General features: G+C 45.0%; 1 protein-coding gene across 1 annotated transcript in view; it reads right to left on the bottom strand.

The window, feature by feature from the left end:
* Nucleotides 1–16,087, bottom strand: part of LOC115470076 (glutaredoxin-3-like) — a 122,957-nt gene extending 106,870 nt beyond the window's left edge. Inside the window, exons 1-2 of the mRNA XM_030202970.1 lie at nucleotides 15,261–16,087; nucleotides 5,237–5,345 (exon numbers count right to left, since the gene is read on the bottom strand). Of these exons, the coding sequence (XP_030058830.1) occupies nucleotides 5,237–5,345; nucleotides 15,261–15,325 (174 nt within the window). The 5' untranslated portion in view covers nucleotides 15,326–16,087. The remainder of the gene's footprint in view (nucleotides 1–5,236; nucleotides 5,346–15,260) is intronic.
* Nucleotides 16,088–18,913: the final 2,826 nt, after the last annotated feature.

Below are 18,913 nucleotides of genomic sequence, written 5' to 3'. Positions count from 1 at the left end.
TATGCTAAAACCTATTGGCAGCCATCTGCCATCTACTGTTGAATCAAAGTTTGCTAAATATGTGAAGGCATCATTAATTGTCAATGATCTCACAGCACGTATGCACTGTTAATCATTCAGTTAAACCAGATACCAATCCACAATAAAGACACCTTGTCTAAATTTCAACAGTTTTTTTTATTGCACAGGTAGAAAATTAACAGGCACTTACTGTAGTCTGTAGAAGGGGTTGAGGGAAAACAGATTAAATCACACTGAATTGCTGCTACAGCGGATGCTGGAACAGTATTGAAGATTTAAAGTGCACATAATACACAAAATGGGAGTACTATGCTGAGGGGAAGAGAGATCAGTTGTGCTGCTCACAGGAACCAGATGGAGCCTTCTACTCAGAAGTGAAGCCAGGATGAGGCAGGTTGACGGCGCGGGGGGAGCGAGAGCGGACTTCCGTTGGCGCACATTTTCAGTGCAACAGGATGAAAAAAATAAGCACTGGCAGAACTCCGTTTGGGGGAGCGGCCACTCCCCTGGCGCCCCACCTAGCTACGCCACTGCTTCTACTTCTTTGTTCAGTCTTGGAAGCACACGATGGTTTGTAAAGCGCTGACATGTTGGTCACTATCACACTTTGTAAACTTGATGGCTGCCTTAAAATCTTTAGCCATGTTTGACGAGCAATATCTATTCTGCATTTTTTTAAAACTGTTCTTTGTGTTCTTTTAAGAGTTTTTCCCTAAACTCGACGTTTTCTGAGAGGAAGAGATTTCTTGTGTATAGGGAACTGTCGATTTGGATCCTATGATTTATGTGTAACTAGTAAAAAAGGCCCGTTTCTGAAAGGAAACGGGCGCTAGCAAGGATTCCCCCCCCCCTCGCTCTCTCCCTCTGTCCCAAGTCCCCCTTTCCTCCCCTCCGATTTCTATGCAGTCCTCCCTCCGTCACTCTCTGTTCTCCCTCCAAGTTCCAGTCCCCACTCCCCGACACTGGCCCTGCCCATCCCCCTACATGCACGTCGCCCCCCTCCAAAATCGGCAACCTCCCTCTGTTACCCTCCCCTCCCCCCATCCTCTCTTACCAGGGTCCCGGCGGCAGCAGTGAAGAGCGAGCAGGCTCAGCAAGTCTGCTGCCTTCCCTTCTCTTCGCTCTGACTCTGGTCCCGCCCTCATTTCCTGTTTCCGCAAGGGTGGGACCAGAGTCAGAGCTCAGAGTGAGAAGGGAAGGCAGCAGACTCAGCGAGCCTGCTCGTCCTTCACTGCTGCCACCGGGACCCCGGTAAGAGGAGGAGAAGGAGGGGGTAGGGAGCCTCCTGCACGCAGGGACGCCGCTTCCGACAGCTTTTTATTTCGCTTGTGTTTCAGCTGTTCCTGTGGGCAGGACCACAGGAACAGCTGAAACAGAAGCGGAAGAAAAGGCTGTCGGTAGCGGTATCCCTGCGTGCAGGAGGTAAAAACTTTTAAGCAGGGCTGTTACGAAGGGGAGGGCCAGAGAAGGGTGGAGTGGGAGGGGGAGATCCTGAAACGTCAGAAGGGGGGTGGGGGGGTGTTTGCGGCGCCATTACGTCGTCGGAGCTCCAGCAGCACTACCAGTAGTTTTCACCTCTAACATTCTGTTTTGCCTGGGACCGTGGCTCCCTCGTAGTTGGTCTGCTAGAATAACGTCATAATGTGGCCAGTGACGTCAGTCTGTTCTAAGCAGCCTAGCAGACTAACTCCGAGGGAGCCAAGGTCCCAGGCAGGTTAGAACGTTGGAGATGAGAATTATTATATAGGATATAAAGAAGATCATAAGGTGTGGATGCTGTAGGAGACACCTCTTTCTTATGTACAGACATAGGTTTCCTGGTGTTTGCCATATTTCTTGGCTAGTTTCTCATTCAGGAAATGGCTTATCTTGTTTGCTTCAGGTGTGTCAAACATAAAGCTGGGACTATTTTGCCAAGTCTCAAATAAACTTTGTAAAGGATGTGAAGGGAGAAAATTTCTCTTGATGGTCTTCTTTATACTGCATGCCAAATGAGGACCATTTCTCTTTTATAGCTTCACTAAAATATCACTTATATCCCAAGATGTGTCTAAGTTGCAAAGCCCTGAGAGGTTCGGCTCAACTTTGAGTGCTTCAGGTTTTTGGAGGTTGCCTAACTCTTCTAATCTAAGATGACATTTCTAGACTACTTTCTCCCCCTTAAGAGTCCAGAGCAATATACAATAACAGAAGGATATACATACATTGCAGATAGGAATTCTAGATAGAAAAATCTAGAAATAAAATTGTCAAAATATTTTGTTTTTTCACTATATTCTCAATACTGAAATAAGAGGATTGTTTCTTCGTCTCTAAAAACTGCCGTAAAAAACTGATGATTCCAACATCTTTTTATACTTCACAGCTTTAAAAGAAGGAAAATTCATGGTCTGGGTGTCTATCAGCTTAGTTGCAACTCTGGGAGAAGGAAATCGAATCAAATCATTTATGCTTTCAAGGGCTAAACCATGCAATATTTTGAACACCAAGCATGCTAACTTAGGGCCCAAGAGACAAGCAGAACATGCTCCGTGCCTTATCGGGAAACCAATGAACAGCTGTAAGCAGAGGGGACACATGCTCAAACCATGATTTTTCCAAAGATCAACTTTACAGCAGAATATAATGCAATGGAATGGTCCAGTTGTGAAATGACCAAAGCCTGGACTAAAGCGGCAAATCTTTTATCAAGCTGCACTAAAAAGTGGCCGGTGCTGGTGTCAGCGCGTGGGTTTTCCACATGCTGCAGCCACTTTTAGTGTGGTGGTAAAATTGGCTGCCTTGCCATACTTTTTTGAAATGGCTACGCGTTAATTTCCTCATTATCGCATGGCCATTACCATGGGAGCCTTTACTTCTACCTATTTAGGAGGCGGTAAGGACTCCCGTGCTAATCAGGTAGTGTGCAATAATGTACCTGTGCTACCCAATTAGCGCAGGCATGCCTACTCTCCGCCCTTTGACATGCCTCCCTCACTGTAAAATAAAAAATTATTTTCCAGTGTGGGATTAGTGCGCACTGCCCAGGAAACTTTACACGCGATGCCTCAATGCACCCAAAGGTAGTGCCCCTTTAGCACATGGAAGCCTGCGTTAGGACTACTGAACCTTAAAAAAAGGGCTCCTCAGTCTCACAGAATTAAGGGTGACTTGTCCTCAATATTTTTCAATCTGAAAAAAACATTTCTTATATACTTTATTAATCTGAGCATCAGAAGACAAAGTAGGGCCCAAGAGACAGGCAGAACTGAGGGTCAAGCGGAGCAGCAACGGGAGGCAGGGTAGGCGCAAGAACCCCCACTGTCGATGCACACCGTTGCAAAAGGTCATCCAGTAGCTCAGGAAGCAAGGCCCAGATGCACTCATCGAGGGCTGACACAGGGAAAATGGTGGGGTGCCGGCTCAAGAGCAGGTTGCAGAATCACTGGGATCGATGCAGGAGCTGGGTCTTGGCTGCTGAGAAACCGACACATTGGCGCATCCTCTATAGAGGGGAAGCAGTCCTCCTACCGCCAACGCTTCTCGGGTGTCGAATCCATTGACGCCCCGGAGCTCCCAGCTCCATGCCGATGATTCTTGGCCTTCGCCCGAAGCTCGTCGTTGAGGCTCCTCAATACAGACATCAAACCCACACGTCGCCTTGGGGTCAGGTCCAACAATTGAGAGTCCCGGGGTCCCTGCATAGCAAGAGGCAGGTGGAGACCCACTTTGTGTTTCACTGCTCTCAGTATCTAAGGGTCTAGCAGCAGCCATGCTTACCAACATTCCTAATGAAGGTGTGATGCTCAATATCGATGCCGAAGTCAAGGAACTGGACTTGGCTCCAAAAATCCTCTTGTTCAGCCTCTATGGAAACCTTCTTCATAGGAAGGCAGAGAACACAGTCTGTGGGGCTATGGTCAGGCCCAAAACACTGAAGACACCAGGAATGGGTGTCTTTCCCAGAGATCGTCCGATTGCACCGGGTGCAGCGCTTAAAGCCACTGGGAATCTTCGCGGACATGGAAAGAAAAACTTCCTCGAATAAACTAAATGAAACGATGGTGCCTGAAAAAGGGGCAAGGCACGGCAAAAATGTTGGAAAAATCCCGGCTGAAGTCAAGGCCTAAAAGCGGTTGAATGATGACAAAAAAGAAAGGAAACTTAAAATCAGGCATAACTACAAACTAAAGTAAATATTAAAAAAAAGGAGTTCCACGAACGGGAACACAATAAAGAATGAAAAAACTCGTCAAAAGACACAAAAAGCTTGTTGGACTGAGCAAACGTGAGAAGAAGGTAAAAAAAATGACACCCTCTCCTCACCGCAGTAGAAAAAGAACTGAGGAGACCAAGTTCTCGTGGCGGGCGACAGGAAAGCACTCACACATGCACGGTGGAGCGTGTCTCGCGTTTCACAAAACTCTGCTTATGCTTTTCATAAGTACCTGACCGGGTGAGGTGGGTCAGCATCTCCCACTTGTGAGAATCTATAAAAGACTGCTTGTCCTCAGAAAATATATATAGACTATGTTAAAGCAGATCTCACTTGATATAGAAGTTGCTCTATTAAATAGGAGCATCCTGAGCTTAGAGGGACCTAAGGATAGATTGATATTCTTGGTATTTGCTGCTAAGAGAATGGTGGTAGCTGTGGAAAGGGCGGTGGGGTGGGGGGAACGGAGGGGAAATCCTAAGGCAGTGCCTAATCTTCAAAAGGTTAAAGAGAAATTAGGATATCTTTGTGAACAATATACAGAGACTCACTGCTACACAAATGTGGAAGTGTTATTTGGAGTTTTCTTAGGGGGGAGGTGGAAGGGAGCTTTGTGACTTATGTTCTAAGTTTCAATAGTAAATTAGCACTACATTGGGGGATAGGGAGATAATTGAAAAAAAAATATTAACCATTTTTATTGTTTCTTGATTTTTGTATTGGAGCAGGCACTGAAGAAACCACAGTGCTCCACAAGCTGTACCCTGGTTTTCATCTTTAAATTAAAAGTTTTAAAGAAAAAAAGAAAAAGGGTTGCAATAGGAAGTTTAGTTCTTACCATGGCATTACTATGCATGAGTTTCAAACTGGTACTACTACATCTATGTTTCTTATGTGTTGTCATGTGCTTAATACATGCTATGTACTTTTGTGCATGCGAAAAGATAAATACTTAACAATTCATAACTAATTTATGTATTACTACTATAGGTCCTATAAAGACAATACCAACACAATTACCTTCACAAAAGTGACTTGTCCATGCTCCTTGGCTAATTCAGCCATGACCTTATTCATCTGAGAACACTGAGGTGCCCATGGTGCCCAAAAATGGACAACTGCCAAAGAACTGTAATAAAATAAATCAGTATTATAAGATATATCTGTACATAATAATATCACCTAAACAATGAACTTCTAAGGAAAGGTTCATAATATAAAGTGATGTAAAGAATAAAAAAATTTTAAAGAGCCTTCAACAATTTTTATTAGAAAAGATCATCTGCAAAAATAAATAAATAAATATCAAACAAGCAGTGCAAACAACTAAAGTAAGATAAAGTGGACACCTAGGGGCAACTGTTACCCTACTAGTAGAGGAAAAATGACTGTGGGTAATTCTACTGAGATGGAAGTAGGGACTTTTACAAATACGAAATGTGAATAGGACTCTCAATGTAGGTGGGTTTCCAAATTTAGTACATGAGTGTTCGAAGCTGAGGAGGAGGTCTGGAGGTCTGGCCAGACAGTACTGGGTTTCAGAATGCTGTTCTTTCTCACACAACACCCACCCACACACACACAACAAAAAATATTAAGCTCTACAGCCAAGTGTAGTGCATAAATAAATGTCATTATAAAGCTTCACTGATTACCTTTATTTATTTTAAAAAATGTATTACCCACACAGTTCGCAAACCTAGGCAGGGTACCTTAAATTAATCATGCTGTTCAACAAAATCCTAAACGTAATCAACAAGGTAAAATTAGTTATGCCTTTTAATTTCCTTTCCTTGAGATCTTCTAGACCAGTCCAGACAAGTGGGTTGAGTCCCCCCTACCAGCAGATGGAAGTAGAGATACAGAACTATTCCAGTGACATCACTGGTAAAAGGGCTGATGCAACCTGGAATTCTCCGGCATACATGCCATGAGTATGTCACTGCCAGAGCAGGATTAGGTCCATCCCACCACACTCCAAATAAACACTATTGAAACTACTGTAGCACTTATCATCAGTCCCCCAATGTCAATAAACTATATAAGAAAGAAAGAAAGAAAGAAAGAAATCCCTTTGTACTGTAGGCTTCCAGGCCTGGTCTAGCAGGACTCAAGGAAAGGAAATGAACAAGTATGACTAAATTTCACCTTATGTTCTCTGCTAGACCAATCCAGACAAGTGGGATGTACTCAAGCAATACCTTACTAGTAGTACAGTGAAGACAAGGCCCCTGAATCATGACTCTGCCAAAAGGCAGCTTCATCTCTGATGAGCACATCAAGCTTATGTGCTTCACAAATGAATGGAGCAGTGACCAAGTCAGACCCTTGTAAATGTATTTTAGTGTAAATGCCAAGGCCTCCTCCATTCAGGTGGAATCACACTTCATGACCCCAAAAACCATCTCTCTCGAATAATGTAGGCTGCCTCAATAGATGCCTTGATCCAGTGCCCTATCGAGGACTTAGAGACCAACTGACCTTTATGTGGCCCCTTATAGAGGACAAATAGGCAATCTGAATGCCAAAAAACATACATTGGAAACCAGCAAATACTGCAGCAACTTCCTTTCTCATACCCAACTTTAGAAGCTTCTTGGATAACTCTGATTATCTTTGTTCCTGTCTACCACCTCCTCTGAAAAGGACAAGCATGGAGGATCCTGGTAGGTTAATGCATGCAATTCCAAAGACCCTTTGAACCGACTCAATGGCTAATAAGAATACAGTTTTCAAAGTGAGGTCCATCAAGGCAGCTCCCCTTAAGAGCTCAAAATGAGGTCCTAACAGAAAATTCAGGAACAGAGGTCTCACTGGGGTAGAATGAAACTGATTGGGAGTGAAACTGTTTGACCATGCACAAAAAACATACAATATCCACCTGAGCCTCTGATGAGACACCCCCCCCCCCCCCCCAAGGAACTGATCCTGGTAGCAGGTTGAGAGCCACCTCTTGGACTTTTAGCGAATTAAGGGCCAAGACATGCTCAAAAATCTACTGCAGAAATTCAAGGATGACAAATCGCTGTATTGACAGCCAATCACTGCACTGACGTCCATAAGGCTTCAGTCATGGAGTCTATAACCTGGGATAGCTCCTCCTGGGAAAAAAGAAAAACCTGACCACAGGGGAATCCCTCCTCCTCCACTGGAGAGAGGTCCCCCAGGTCTGGTGATCCACCCTCAAGGGGGAGGATCCCCATTGCCCCCATCAAGTTCCCAAGGTCCCAGCCGAGAGGCACTCAACCACTAGAGCCGCGTCTCCATACTTTCGCCATTTGTTCCCAACCAAAGACCAAAAAAGGGTCTGGACACCTGCTACTGAGGACTGAACTGCCTGCCTCTGGCTCCAAGTCAGAGTCCAGCTCCGAGGAGGATGAGTTTGGTCAGCCAGGAGAGGGCCGTGCCCATTTCAGTAAGTGCAGCAGAGTTCCGGGATCAGCTTTGTGAGCTCTCCTCTGGAGCGCATGCGCCAGGTACCATCCACCCAAACAACTCCCTAAAGCTCAACGCTAATCGTATGCCTAAATTTGCATATAATTAGTATTGAGCATTAGGGAGCTGTGTTGCAGCGCTGTTCTGGCGGTATTTTTCCGGCGCTGTACTGAACAGTGCCAGAGTTTTAAGCACATGCCTATTACAGTACAAGTGTTGAGCATGCCCATGACTCATCCACGCTCCTCCCACCTGAAAATAATCTTGCAGTTACACACTGTGGCTTTTGAGTGCTAAGTTTCAAGAAAACCAACTAAGTGCAAGCTATGCAAATAACTGTAAATTAGTGCCAATTAGCACCAATTAACTCCAATTATCAACAAGGGAAAATTAGGTTCTTACCTTGGTAATTTTCTTTCCTTTAGTCACAGCAGATGAATCCATTACGAATGGGTTGTATCCAGCACCAGTAGGGGGAGATAGAGAACACTGAAAACCATAGTGCCTTCTGGATGGCTAGCTCCATCTGCCTCTCAGTATTTGAAGCTTCCAAAGCAGTGTTACACCGCAAAGTAGATTAACATGAACTTTCCTCACAGCGAATGAAGACCCCATAACAGGAGCACTAACTCAAAGGAAGGACGAACTCAAACTCCTGTAGAAGAACAGAAATCCTGAAGACTGTTTTCCAACTTCTCCCAATGAGGGAACATATCTACAGGAAAAACTGAACACAAAACAGAATCAAACAATTAGTCAGGGAGGGATCATGGATTCATCTGCTGTGACTAAAGGAAAGAAAATTACCAAGGTAAGAACCTAATTTTCCCTTCTTTGTCATCAGCAGCAGATGAATCCATTACGAATGGGATGTAACAAAGCAATCCCTAAACAGGGTGGGAACAAGTCACACCATGCGCTAGCACTTGTGCTCCAAAACGCGCGTCCCTCCTGGCAGCCACATCCAGCCTGTAGTGTCGGGCAAAAGAAAGTTTAGAAACCCAAGTAGCTGCACTACATATCTCTTGAAGAGAGAGTGCACCAGTTTCAGCCCAAGAGGAGGAAATCACTCTTGTGGAATGTGCCTTAACGGCGTCAAGCGGAGGCCCGCCGGCCAACAGATATGCAGAAAAAATAGCTTCTTTGAGCCAGTGGGAAATAGTGGCTTTAGACGCTGGAGACCCTCTGTGAGGACCTGATAACAATACAAAAAGGTGATCAGAGATCCTGAAAACATTTGTCATTCGCAGGTAGTGCAACACAGTCCTGCGCACATCCAGAAGGTGCAACTGCCCAAAGGATTCTGGAAACTCCTCCCAAGAAAGGGAGGGCAGGAAAATAGGCTGGTTTAGGTGAAAAGCTAAAACCACCTTGGGCAAGAAGGAAGGCACAGCACGTACCGTAACTCCAGACTCTGAGAATTGCAGAAATGGGTCTCGACAGGATAGCGCCTGGAGCTCAGATACCCGTCTCAACGATGTAATGGCCACCAAAAAGACTGTCTTTAGAGTCATATCCTTCTCCGAAGCCCGCCTCAGCGGCTCGAAGGGCGAACACTGTAGAGCCTTTAAAACTAGCCCCAGGTTCCAAGCTGGACAAGATGCTTGCATGGGAGGATGGAGCCGAAACACCCCTCTAAGAAACCGTGCAATGTGTGGATGCACAGCTAAGGAGAGGCCATCGACCTTTCCACGAAAGCATGCCAATGCCGCCACTTGCACCCGCAGGGAATTATAGGCTAAACCTTTTTGTACACCATCCTGCAAAAAGTCCAGCAACGGCGAGACAGAAGCCCGCGTGGGTGTGATCACTTTTGAAACAAACCAAGCCTCAAACTGGCGCCAAATCCGGGCATAAGCAACGGAATTGGACCGCTTGCGGGCCTGCAAGAGAGTGGAGATGACTTTGCTGGAATAGCCCTTGTCTCTCAATTGCGCCCTCTCAATAGCCATGCCCGTAAGACCAAAGCCGCAGGGTTCCTCCATGGTCACCGGGCCCTGCGACAACAGGTTCGGTACCAGAGGTAAAGGAAGGGGAGCCTCCACCAGCATCTGCCGGAGGTCCGCATACCACAGCCTCCTGGGCCAATCCAGGGCGATGAGAATCACCACTCCTTTGTGCAGCCGAATTCGCAGGAGTACTCGCCCTATCAAGGGCCAAGGAGGGAACACATACAGGAGGCCCTGAGGCCAGGGTTGAGCCAAGGCATCCAACCCCGCCGAGCGAGGATCTCTCCGTCTGCTGTAAAAGCGCGGGACTTTGACATTTGAGCTTGTCGGTATAAGATCCACTATGGGCGTCCCCCATTTGGCACAGATCTGAAGGAACACTTCATCTGCCAGTTCCCACTCTGCTGGGTCAATTTGATGCCTGCTTAGATAGTCGGCTTGCACATTGCTCTGACCTGCAATGTGAGCTGCTAACAGAAACAGCAGATGTAGCTCGGCCCAGTGGCAAATCTGCTTGGCCTGTGCGGCCAGTGCACTGCACTGAGTGCCGCCTTGACGATTTATGTAGGCCACTGCTGTCGTGTTGTCCGACAGAACTCTGACAGCCAGTCCCTCCAGGGTCGCGCGAAAGGCCAGAAGCGCCTGCAAAATCGCTTCAGCTCCAAGCGATTGATGGACCACTCCGAATCCTCGGGTGTCCACAGACCCTGGCCATGCCTCCCTTGGCAATGTGCTCCCCAGCCCTTCAGGCTGGCATCTGTTACCACCAGGCACCAATCGGGAAGCGCTAGCGGCATTCCTCGCCGCAGCTTGCTGTCTGAGCGCCACCACTCCATACTGAGCCGGGCCGCAGGGAGCCATGTGAGTCTGCGCTGATAATCCTGAGACATTGGAGACCAGCGCTGAAGCAGGGAACACTGCAGCAGTCTCATGTGCGCTCTCGCCCAAGGCACCACTACTAGGGTGGCTGTCATCGACTCCAACAGCTGGATAACATCCTAAGCTCGCGGGCGAGGCATCCTCAGGAGCAGACGGACCTGGTTCTGAAGCTTGCATGCCTTTGCTTGGGAAGGAACACCTACCCCGAGGCTCTGTCGAACTGGACCCCCAAATATTCTAGAGATTGAGAGGGGGTCAGGTGGCTTTTGGCAATATTGACGACCCAGCCCAGAGATTGCAGTACTGAGACCACTCTGGCTGTTACATGACAACTCTCTTCTGCAGAATCCACTCTGATGAGCCAGTCGTCGAGGTACAGGTGAACCCGAATACCCTCTCGCCTGAGGAAGGCAGCTACTACCACCATCACCTTGGAAAAGGTTCGGGGAGCTGTGGCGAGGCCAAAAGGCAAGGCCCGAAACTGGAAATGTTTTCCCAACACCGCAAAACGGAGGAACCGTTGGTGCGGGGGCCACTCTCTGTAAGCCACATTGAGCCTGCAAATAGGTGGGAAAATGTGGATACAAATGCAGCAAATAAATAAATACTTACTTAAAGGATCTCCTTTAAAGGAGAAATAGCAACTACAGCAACAAAAAAATGCTGCACCTTGCCACTAGGCAAAAAATGCAATCTGACCAGGAGCAATAGCAACCAGCACTAAAACCTGGAAATTTTCCTTGTCCCTTCTGTACTCTTATTTTAGTTATTACTATTTTGTAAATTATTTTTCTCTTTTTATTTTAATCACATTGGGGTTGATATTCAGCAGCATCAGCCAATACATTAATTTAAATGATGCCACGCGACACAACCATGTTTTGACAAATAACTGTCAGGGGTACTTATTTTTCACTGCGAGTGTTCACAAACAGAAAATCTTCACAAACTCAATTTTTTGTTGTTGTTTTTTTCACTTTCCTTTAGTAGACCATGAAGCAGTAAGTTTGTGAAAATTTTCTGTCTCGATGCCATTTGAATGATGTAGCAGTATTTTGCTGGATCTACTGATTATACAAGAGGCTAAGGTTTGTGAAAACATTGTTTACTCACACGGAAAAACAGTGACTCCTGTTTTCTGCAGAATTACTTTGTTCGTCTCCTGTTTCTCTGCCAACATTCAAATTGCATAAGTATTTTCAGTTTTTTCCCTCCCTTCCCCTTATCTACTTTATCCTCTGCTTTGCACTACTGCTATTATGTTGTACTTTTCTCCTAACATTGTACGCCACATAGAGCCTGCCTTGTTGGGAATATGTGGGATATAAATGTTCACAATAAATAAAAAAATAAATAAATATATTCAGCGTCATTACACAGTCAGTGGCACTGAATATAGGTATAGTACAATGACTGCAGTCCTAAACACATAGCTTATCTGAATAGTAGCTGAATATCACCACCAGCCGGATTAATTTCTGAGTACCACCTTTCACCTCATCCTATCCTTATTTGCAGGGGTTCTCAACCCAGTCATCAGGACACACCTAGGGGCCTTTTTACAAAGGCACACTGAAAAATGGACTGCGGTAGTGCTGACGTGTGTTTTGGGCGCACGCAGAAAACTTTTTCAGCGCACCTGTAAAAAATGCCTTTTATTTTTTTATTTTTGCTGAAAATGGACATGCAGCAAAATGAAAGTTGCCATGCATCCATTTTGGGTCTGAGACCTTACTGCCAGCCATTGACCTAGCGGTAATGGTCTACGCACGTAAAATGCCAATTACCACCCACCAAAAAAATATTTTCTGGCGTGCGTAGTTAACACACGTCAAAAATGAAATTACTGTAAGGGTCATGCTGCCAACCCCCGACTTTCCCCATGTCTACTTTAATAGCAGAAACTTGACCAAACCTTTTTTAAAACCAGATAGGCTAACTGCTTTCATCACATCCTCCAGCAGCGAGTTCCAGAGCTTAACCATTAAGTAAAAAAAATATTTACTTCTATTTTAAAAGTACCACCATGTAACTTTATTGAGTGTCCCCTAGTCTTTGTACTTTTTTGAAAGAATAAGCAATCAATTCATATTTACCTGTCCTACTCCACTCAGGATTTTGTGCAACCAGCTATCATTACCCCCACCCCCAGTCATCTCTTCTCTAAGCTGAAGAGCCCTATATGAGAGGAGTTCTCTCCCCTTAATCATTTTGAACCTTTCTAATTGTATATATATATATATATATATACACACACACAATTCTTACAGGAGGGGCTGTGCTGGTTTCGGTGGATGAAATATACATTTAAATTAACAGCATGATGGTTCAGTGTGCAGTGTCAGCGGATGATTATTTATATTAGATTTTCAGGCTACATAAACTGCTACTTCAAGCTATATAATTAAACTGCTGCTTCAAAGTTATTTACCTGTTTCATTATTACAGCTTTATAAGAAATTTATATTTATTATAAAGCAAAGTTAAACGATATTGTGCCATTATGATAATTGTGACTTTGGGCAAGTCACTTAAATCCTCCATTGCCCCAGGTACAAATAAGTACCTGTATATAATATGTAAGCCGCATTGAGCCTGCCATGAGTGGGAAAGCGCGGGGTACAAATGTAACAAAAAAAAAAAAATTATTTTGCCAGATACTGTGATGTGTGTTGAGATGTTGACCAGACACTAGTCTACTATAATAGCAAAGTTTAAGTTATGGGATAATGCTGCTATATTTAAATGTCAGTGATTCCAAAGTTTCCATAAGTGTGTATGAGGTTTATGTTGACGCAGGACAGACTGTTTATTTAGAAATCCATAATCTAGTATACCAAGAACTACTCACACCTATATACCTAGTGCCCCCACTCTGCCCCCCACCTAAAATGTCAGGTCTGGCTACGCCACTGCTGTAAGCTCTTCAAGTCAGCAGTCTAGAAATATAAACATTAAGGGGTCCTTTTACTAAGCCGCATAAGGCTCTGTGTGCGCCAAAATGGAGCTACCGTCTGGCTCTTGCGGTAATCTCATTTTTGGTGTGCAGCCAGTACGTGTGGCCAAAAAATCATTTTCATTTTCAGACACGCGCCAAGTGGCATTTGATGCGCATAGGTCATTACCACCCGGTTACCACGTGAGACTTTACCACTAGGTCACTGGCTGGCGGTGAGGTCTCAGACCCAAAATGGACACACGGCAATTTTCATTTTGCCGCATGTACATTATAGGCAAAAATTTTAAAAAGGCATTTTTTGCAGGTGCGCTGAAAAATGAATCTGCACACACCCAACGCAAGTGCCTACACTACTGCAGGCCATTTTTCAGCGCACCTTACTAAAAGAATCCCTAAGGTATCCAAGTGGTTAGCGCAGCAAGCTGTCAACCTAGAAAACCAAGGCTTAAATTCTGCAGATCCTCTTTATAACTACCCTGTATTGCCGCAGGTACAAATTGTTCATTTGTGGGTCCTTTTACTAAAGAGTTGGTGCATGGAAATAGGTTTGTTGCTTGCAGAATTACCACAGCAGCCCAGCAGTAATTCTGCCCCAGCACGTGCCATTTCCAGCGCTACGGAAGTTTCCAATATTTTTATCGCTGGGCTAGCACGGGAACCCTTACTATCACCTTAATGGGTGGTGATAGGTCCTTCCCCCCACCCAAAAAAAAAATTGCTGCGTGGCACCACTTTTTCTTTTGGCCTCTTTACCCTCTGTGGTAAAAGGCACCTCTGTGCACCGCAAAAATGCACAGTCACTAGCACAGGGTCCCTTTTACTACAGCTTGGTAAAAGGGCCCCTTTATGAGCTCTGAGGTCAAGAAAAAGCCACTTGCCTCAAACTACCAATGAAAAGATATAGCTAAACCCACTCAAATAAATATTTAGAACAGTATTATATTAAAAATAATTAAAAATCTTTATAGCAGCATGCAGTTATTTCAGTTCTTTCTTAAGCTGTGGTGGAATGGGGAAAATAACATTCGTTTTAGTTTCAGGCTGCAAAACTTTTCTCCACAGGAGAAAAAAAAAGTTTCAACGAAGTTAAAAAACGAATAAGAAACAGTTTTCAACTATCCCGGAAAACATTTTAAAATATGCATCAAGAAGCCTCAATAGACTGTAGAAAAGGGTAACTACTGTAGACCACAATAAACCGTATCGTGGGAAAATGCCACCGCAGTCCCAAACGCGACGCCAAGTTTCCTTAGGAAAGACGCCCTGAATATCGTTAATTCCGGATTCCCTCCCACAACGGGACATGATTTTAGCAGATCCTCTTTCCTCCTCGCCCGAACGTCCCCGATCTCGTTCACTTCAGCGCAGATCGCCGCAACGGCTGAGAAACTCGCCACGCCAGTCTACTACCGCAGCCTGCCCTTCCCCCTTTGTCGAGTGCGGCCGCGCGAGCTCTGAACGAAGGCCTAGAGCGCGAGGCGCCGCTTTACTGAAAAGCCACATAGCACAAGAGCAAAATGCAGCATGTGTTAACTCCGCCAATCAGCAGCCTGACTTCCTTAATTACAGCGTACCGTCTCTTCTACGACCACATCTACGAAACTTAAAAAAGACAAGTAACAAACGTCTTGCTATATGGGATTTGTTGTGGGGACACAGCTACCTCGCAAGCCCGACCTCTCCCCACCTCCTGATTTCCCAGGCCCGACTCTTCGGCCCAATAGCCGCATTGCTTTTCCGCAGTACCCACAGCTTTCTCTACTGGCCAGCAGCCCTGAACCGGGGTTCCCTTCTCTGGAAGGATTCAACAAGAATCACGTACTTGCCACTGTTGCGGATCAGCTCATCGAACTCCCCGGCGGAATGCACCTCCACTAGAGCCGCCATGCTGCCAGAGCTGAGCTACAGCGAGAGAGCAGAGAGAGCACCAGCGGCCGCTAGCAGCTAGGGAAGGAGAGAGAGAAGAGAGAGCTGCAGCTCGGGGGCGCGCACTAGGAGGAAAACGCAGCGGTGAACCACAGCACCTGCTTATTCCGCTAATTTCTAATGTATTTCTGGCTTACTTTTCAGTTGTCAAAATGTTTGTTTTTTATTTAACATAGTCATGGAAGTCAGAATTGGGCCATTTCTTTTAACCAGCCTAGAACTTTGATTGCCTATAGGATATCGCTTCTTTTCTAAGTAAGTCAGTTTTATACTGTCCTGGGTGGATAAGCGTACAACGCTCATGCTTAATCCAACAGTTTTTATTCATCTGTTTGATTTATGACTGTAATATCATTGTATCCCCGGTGGAATCGGGTGGCAGGAGCTTCGTTATGTTGTACAATGTCTGACAAAAAGACCAAGGAAGAACTATCCTCGTCTCAGGTCAAACTCCACTTTTGAATGCACGTGTCATTGGCCTTTTGGATAAACCCCATTTATAACGCCTGAGCTTGTACAGAGGTCAAATGGCTTTGCCTATATATTAACAGGAGTGAACCTAGTTTATAAGATGATAGGTGTGATTTCATTCGCAGATTTACTGCTATTGCTCTTCTTAGTGTTTACATTGTGCCAAAGAGTGCTTCTTTCAGAAGCTCCTAGGGAAGGAGAGTTCAAATTTTCAGCGAAAAATTTTCCAAGGCAATAAACCCAACAATTCTGACACAAAAAATAGCTATGTGGGGAGCCGGGGGGGGGGGGGGGGTGTTCTTCCATATTCAGGATACTGCTGTACAGGTTTATAACCTGGATAAACCTACACAAAAAGCGGATATTCGAACCTAACAGTATTTCTGAGCCACAAAGAGTGGCATATTCCTAAAACAACAACAGACCGTAAACTGGCAACAAGAAAACAGTTGGATAGTGCTATTTCTGTGAAGGAAATATGGCAAAAGTGAATAACTGAAACGGTATCCTGCACCTGTCATTCACCGTTTTTTTTTTAATTCTGCACCTTTGTTAACAATTTGCAAATAAATAGTAACTATGCATTAACATTTGCAGAAAGATGTTATGTTTACCTTTGTCAGACTCAAACATAAGATATATGCTAAATTATGATTATGTGCATGCTGCTGTAACTGAAATTAAATTAGCCAAAAATAATTTTTTTCTTTTTTTTTTTCTTTGAAAAGTGCTCAGTTCGCCCATCAATCATACGTAAAGTGACTGGCTGAGTAGAGAACCATCATCGCACTTTGGCGTTCTCGATACTGGGAGACTTACAGGCTTATTTTTGAAAGAAAAGGGCGCCCATCTTCCGACACAAATCAGAAGATGGGCGTCCCTTCTCTCAGGGTTCCTCAAATCGGCATAATCGAAAGCTGATTTTTGGCTCCCTCAACTGCTTTCCGTCGCGGGAACGACCAAAGTTCACGGGGGCATGTCGGCAGCGTAGTGAAGGCGGGACTGGGGTGTGCTTAACAGATGGGCGTCCTCGGCTGATAATGGAAAAAAGAAGGGCATCCCTGATGAGCACTTGGCCGACTTCACTTGGTCGTCCATTTTTTCTTGCAACCAAGCCTCAAAAAGGTGCCCGAACTGACCAGATGACCACCGGAGGGAATCTGGGATGACCTCCCCTTACTCCCCCAGTGGTCACCAACCCCCTCCCACCCTCAAAAAAAAAACTTTAAAAAATGTTTTGCCAGCCTCTATGACAGCCTCAAATGTCATACCCAGCTCCACGACAGCAGCATGCAGGTCCCTGGAGCAGTTTTAGTGGGTGCAGTGCACTTCAGGCAGGCGGACCCAGGCCCACCCCCCCCCTTCCTGTTACAGTTGTGGTGGTAAATGTGAGCCTTTCAGAACCGTCCACAAGCCCACTGTACCCACATCTATGTGCCCCCCTTCACCCGTAGGGGCTATGGTAGTGGTGTACAGTTGTGGGGAGTGAGTTTTTTGGGGGGCTCAGCACACAAGGTAAGGGAGCTATGCACCTGGGAGCAATTTATGAAGTCCACTGCAGTGCCCCCTAGGGTGCCCAGTTGGTGTCCTGGCATGTGAGGGGGACCAGTGCACTACGAATGCTGGCTCCTCCCACAACCAAATGGCTTGGATTTGGTCGTTTCTGAAATGGGCGTCCTCGGTTTCCATTATCACCGAAAACCGGGGACGACCATCTCTAAGGACGACCTAAATGTTGAGATTTGGGCGTCCCCGACCATATTATCGAAACAAAAGATGGACGCCCACTTTGTTTCGATAATACGGGTTTCCGCGCCCCTTCACAGAGCCGTCCTGCGAGGACAGCCCCAGGAAAACTTGGGTGCCCCGTTCGATTATGCCCCTCTTAGTGAGCTGTCCCCTGGATATTTATCTAGAAGTTAAACACAATCATATCTAAACATGCGACTGATAACTGGGACAGCAGTATATCACTAAACCGATGTTTTAACCAATGATGGAATGACTTTTTCAAAATAATGTAACCCTAAGGGGTTATAATAGAATTTTTTTTTTTTTAAATAAATAAAATTACCTGAGTTGTCTCAGAGTTCCGTTGTGGCCAGCAGTGCAGGTCCCTAGAATTTGCTGAGAGCTGAGACTCTGTTGTCTGGGAAATGGCTTGCTGGTCCGCAGAGGAGAAGGGAAAAAGCAGTTGAGGAAGAAGGATGTGCTGAGAGAGTGTCTGAGGTGGAGAGTATGAAAGAGCAGTTTGAAAGTAATTAGTTACACTGGTGAATGATGGTAGTTCTAAAGGGAGTTTATAAAGAGTTGGTAAATGTGAATGAGTAGGAGTGAATTTTGGGATAACATAATTTATGAAAAGGAATTCCCTGTATTGAGAAGCGAGTTGAGCTGCAGTGTTGTGTGACAATATAGGTTTTGGTAGGAGTCTGAAGGGGTTGAGGAGTGTCTGTTGGGAACATTGAAAGGCTTGCTGGTTAGGTCTGAGGATGATTGGATGTGCCCTTCTTTAGCATAGGGAAACAGTAATAAAGCTTAGGCCTGGAAGACAGGGACATTTTAATTAATTTAATTTAATTTATGTTTAAGTTCAATTGGCCACAGTGTTTTAAAATTCTTTAAAAAGTCACCTAGAGGAGTTCCTTTGATGAGTGACAGGAAGATAGGGCTATCTTTCCAGTTTTAATTTGATTAAGTTAGGTTTAGGAAGAAGACCTACAAGGAAAAGAAGTGGAAGAACACTATTTGAATCTTCATTGGGCCCCCACGCAAGAAAGAGTTCTACAGCTCAGCTTTTCTCTGGAGAATAATTTGCTCGACCACAGCTAAGTAACTATGAAATGAAAATAAACTGAAATACTCACCTAGATTTTGGGTGGTCACATGGTGAATTCTGCAGAGACATAAAAGTACACACAGAGAATCAGATCCTTACGAAAGAGGAAAAAATAATAAATGAAATATGAAAGTTTGTAAAAGAAATTAAAATATTTCAAAGCATGAACTTATCTGATGGTTGCACAGATTCTAGGGTATTGGTGATAGCCCTGTTAAGAGAATGAAAAGAAATCTTTA

The sequence above is a fragment of the Microcaecilia unicolor genome, chromosome 5 (assembly GCF_901765095.1).
Source record: "Microcaecilia unicolor chromosome 5, aMicUni1.1, whole genome shotgun sequence".
Taxonomy (NCBI): domain Eukaryota; kingdom Metazoa; phylum Chordata; class Amphibia; order Gymnophiona; family Siphonopidae; genus Microcaecilia; species Microcaecilia unicolor.
This window is presented reverse-complemented; position numbering and strand designations above follow the sequence as displayed.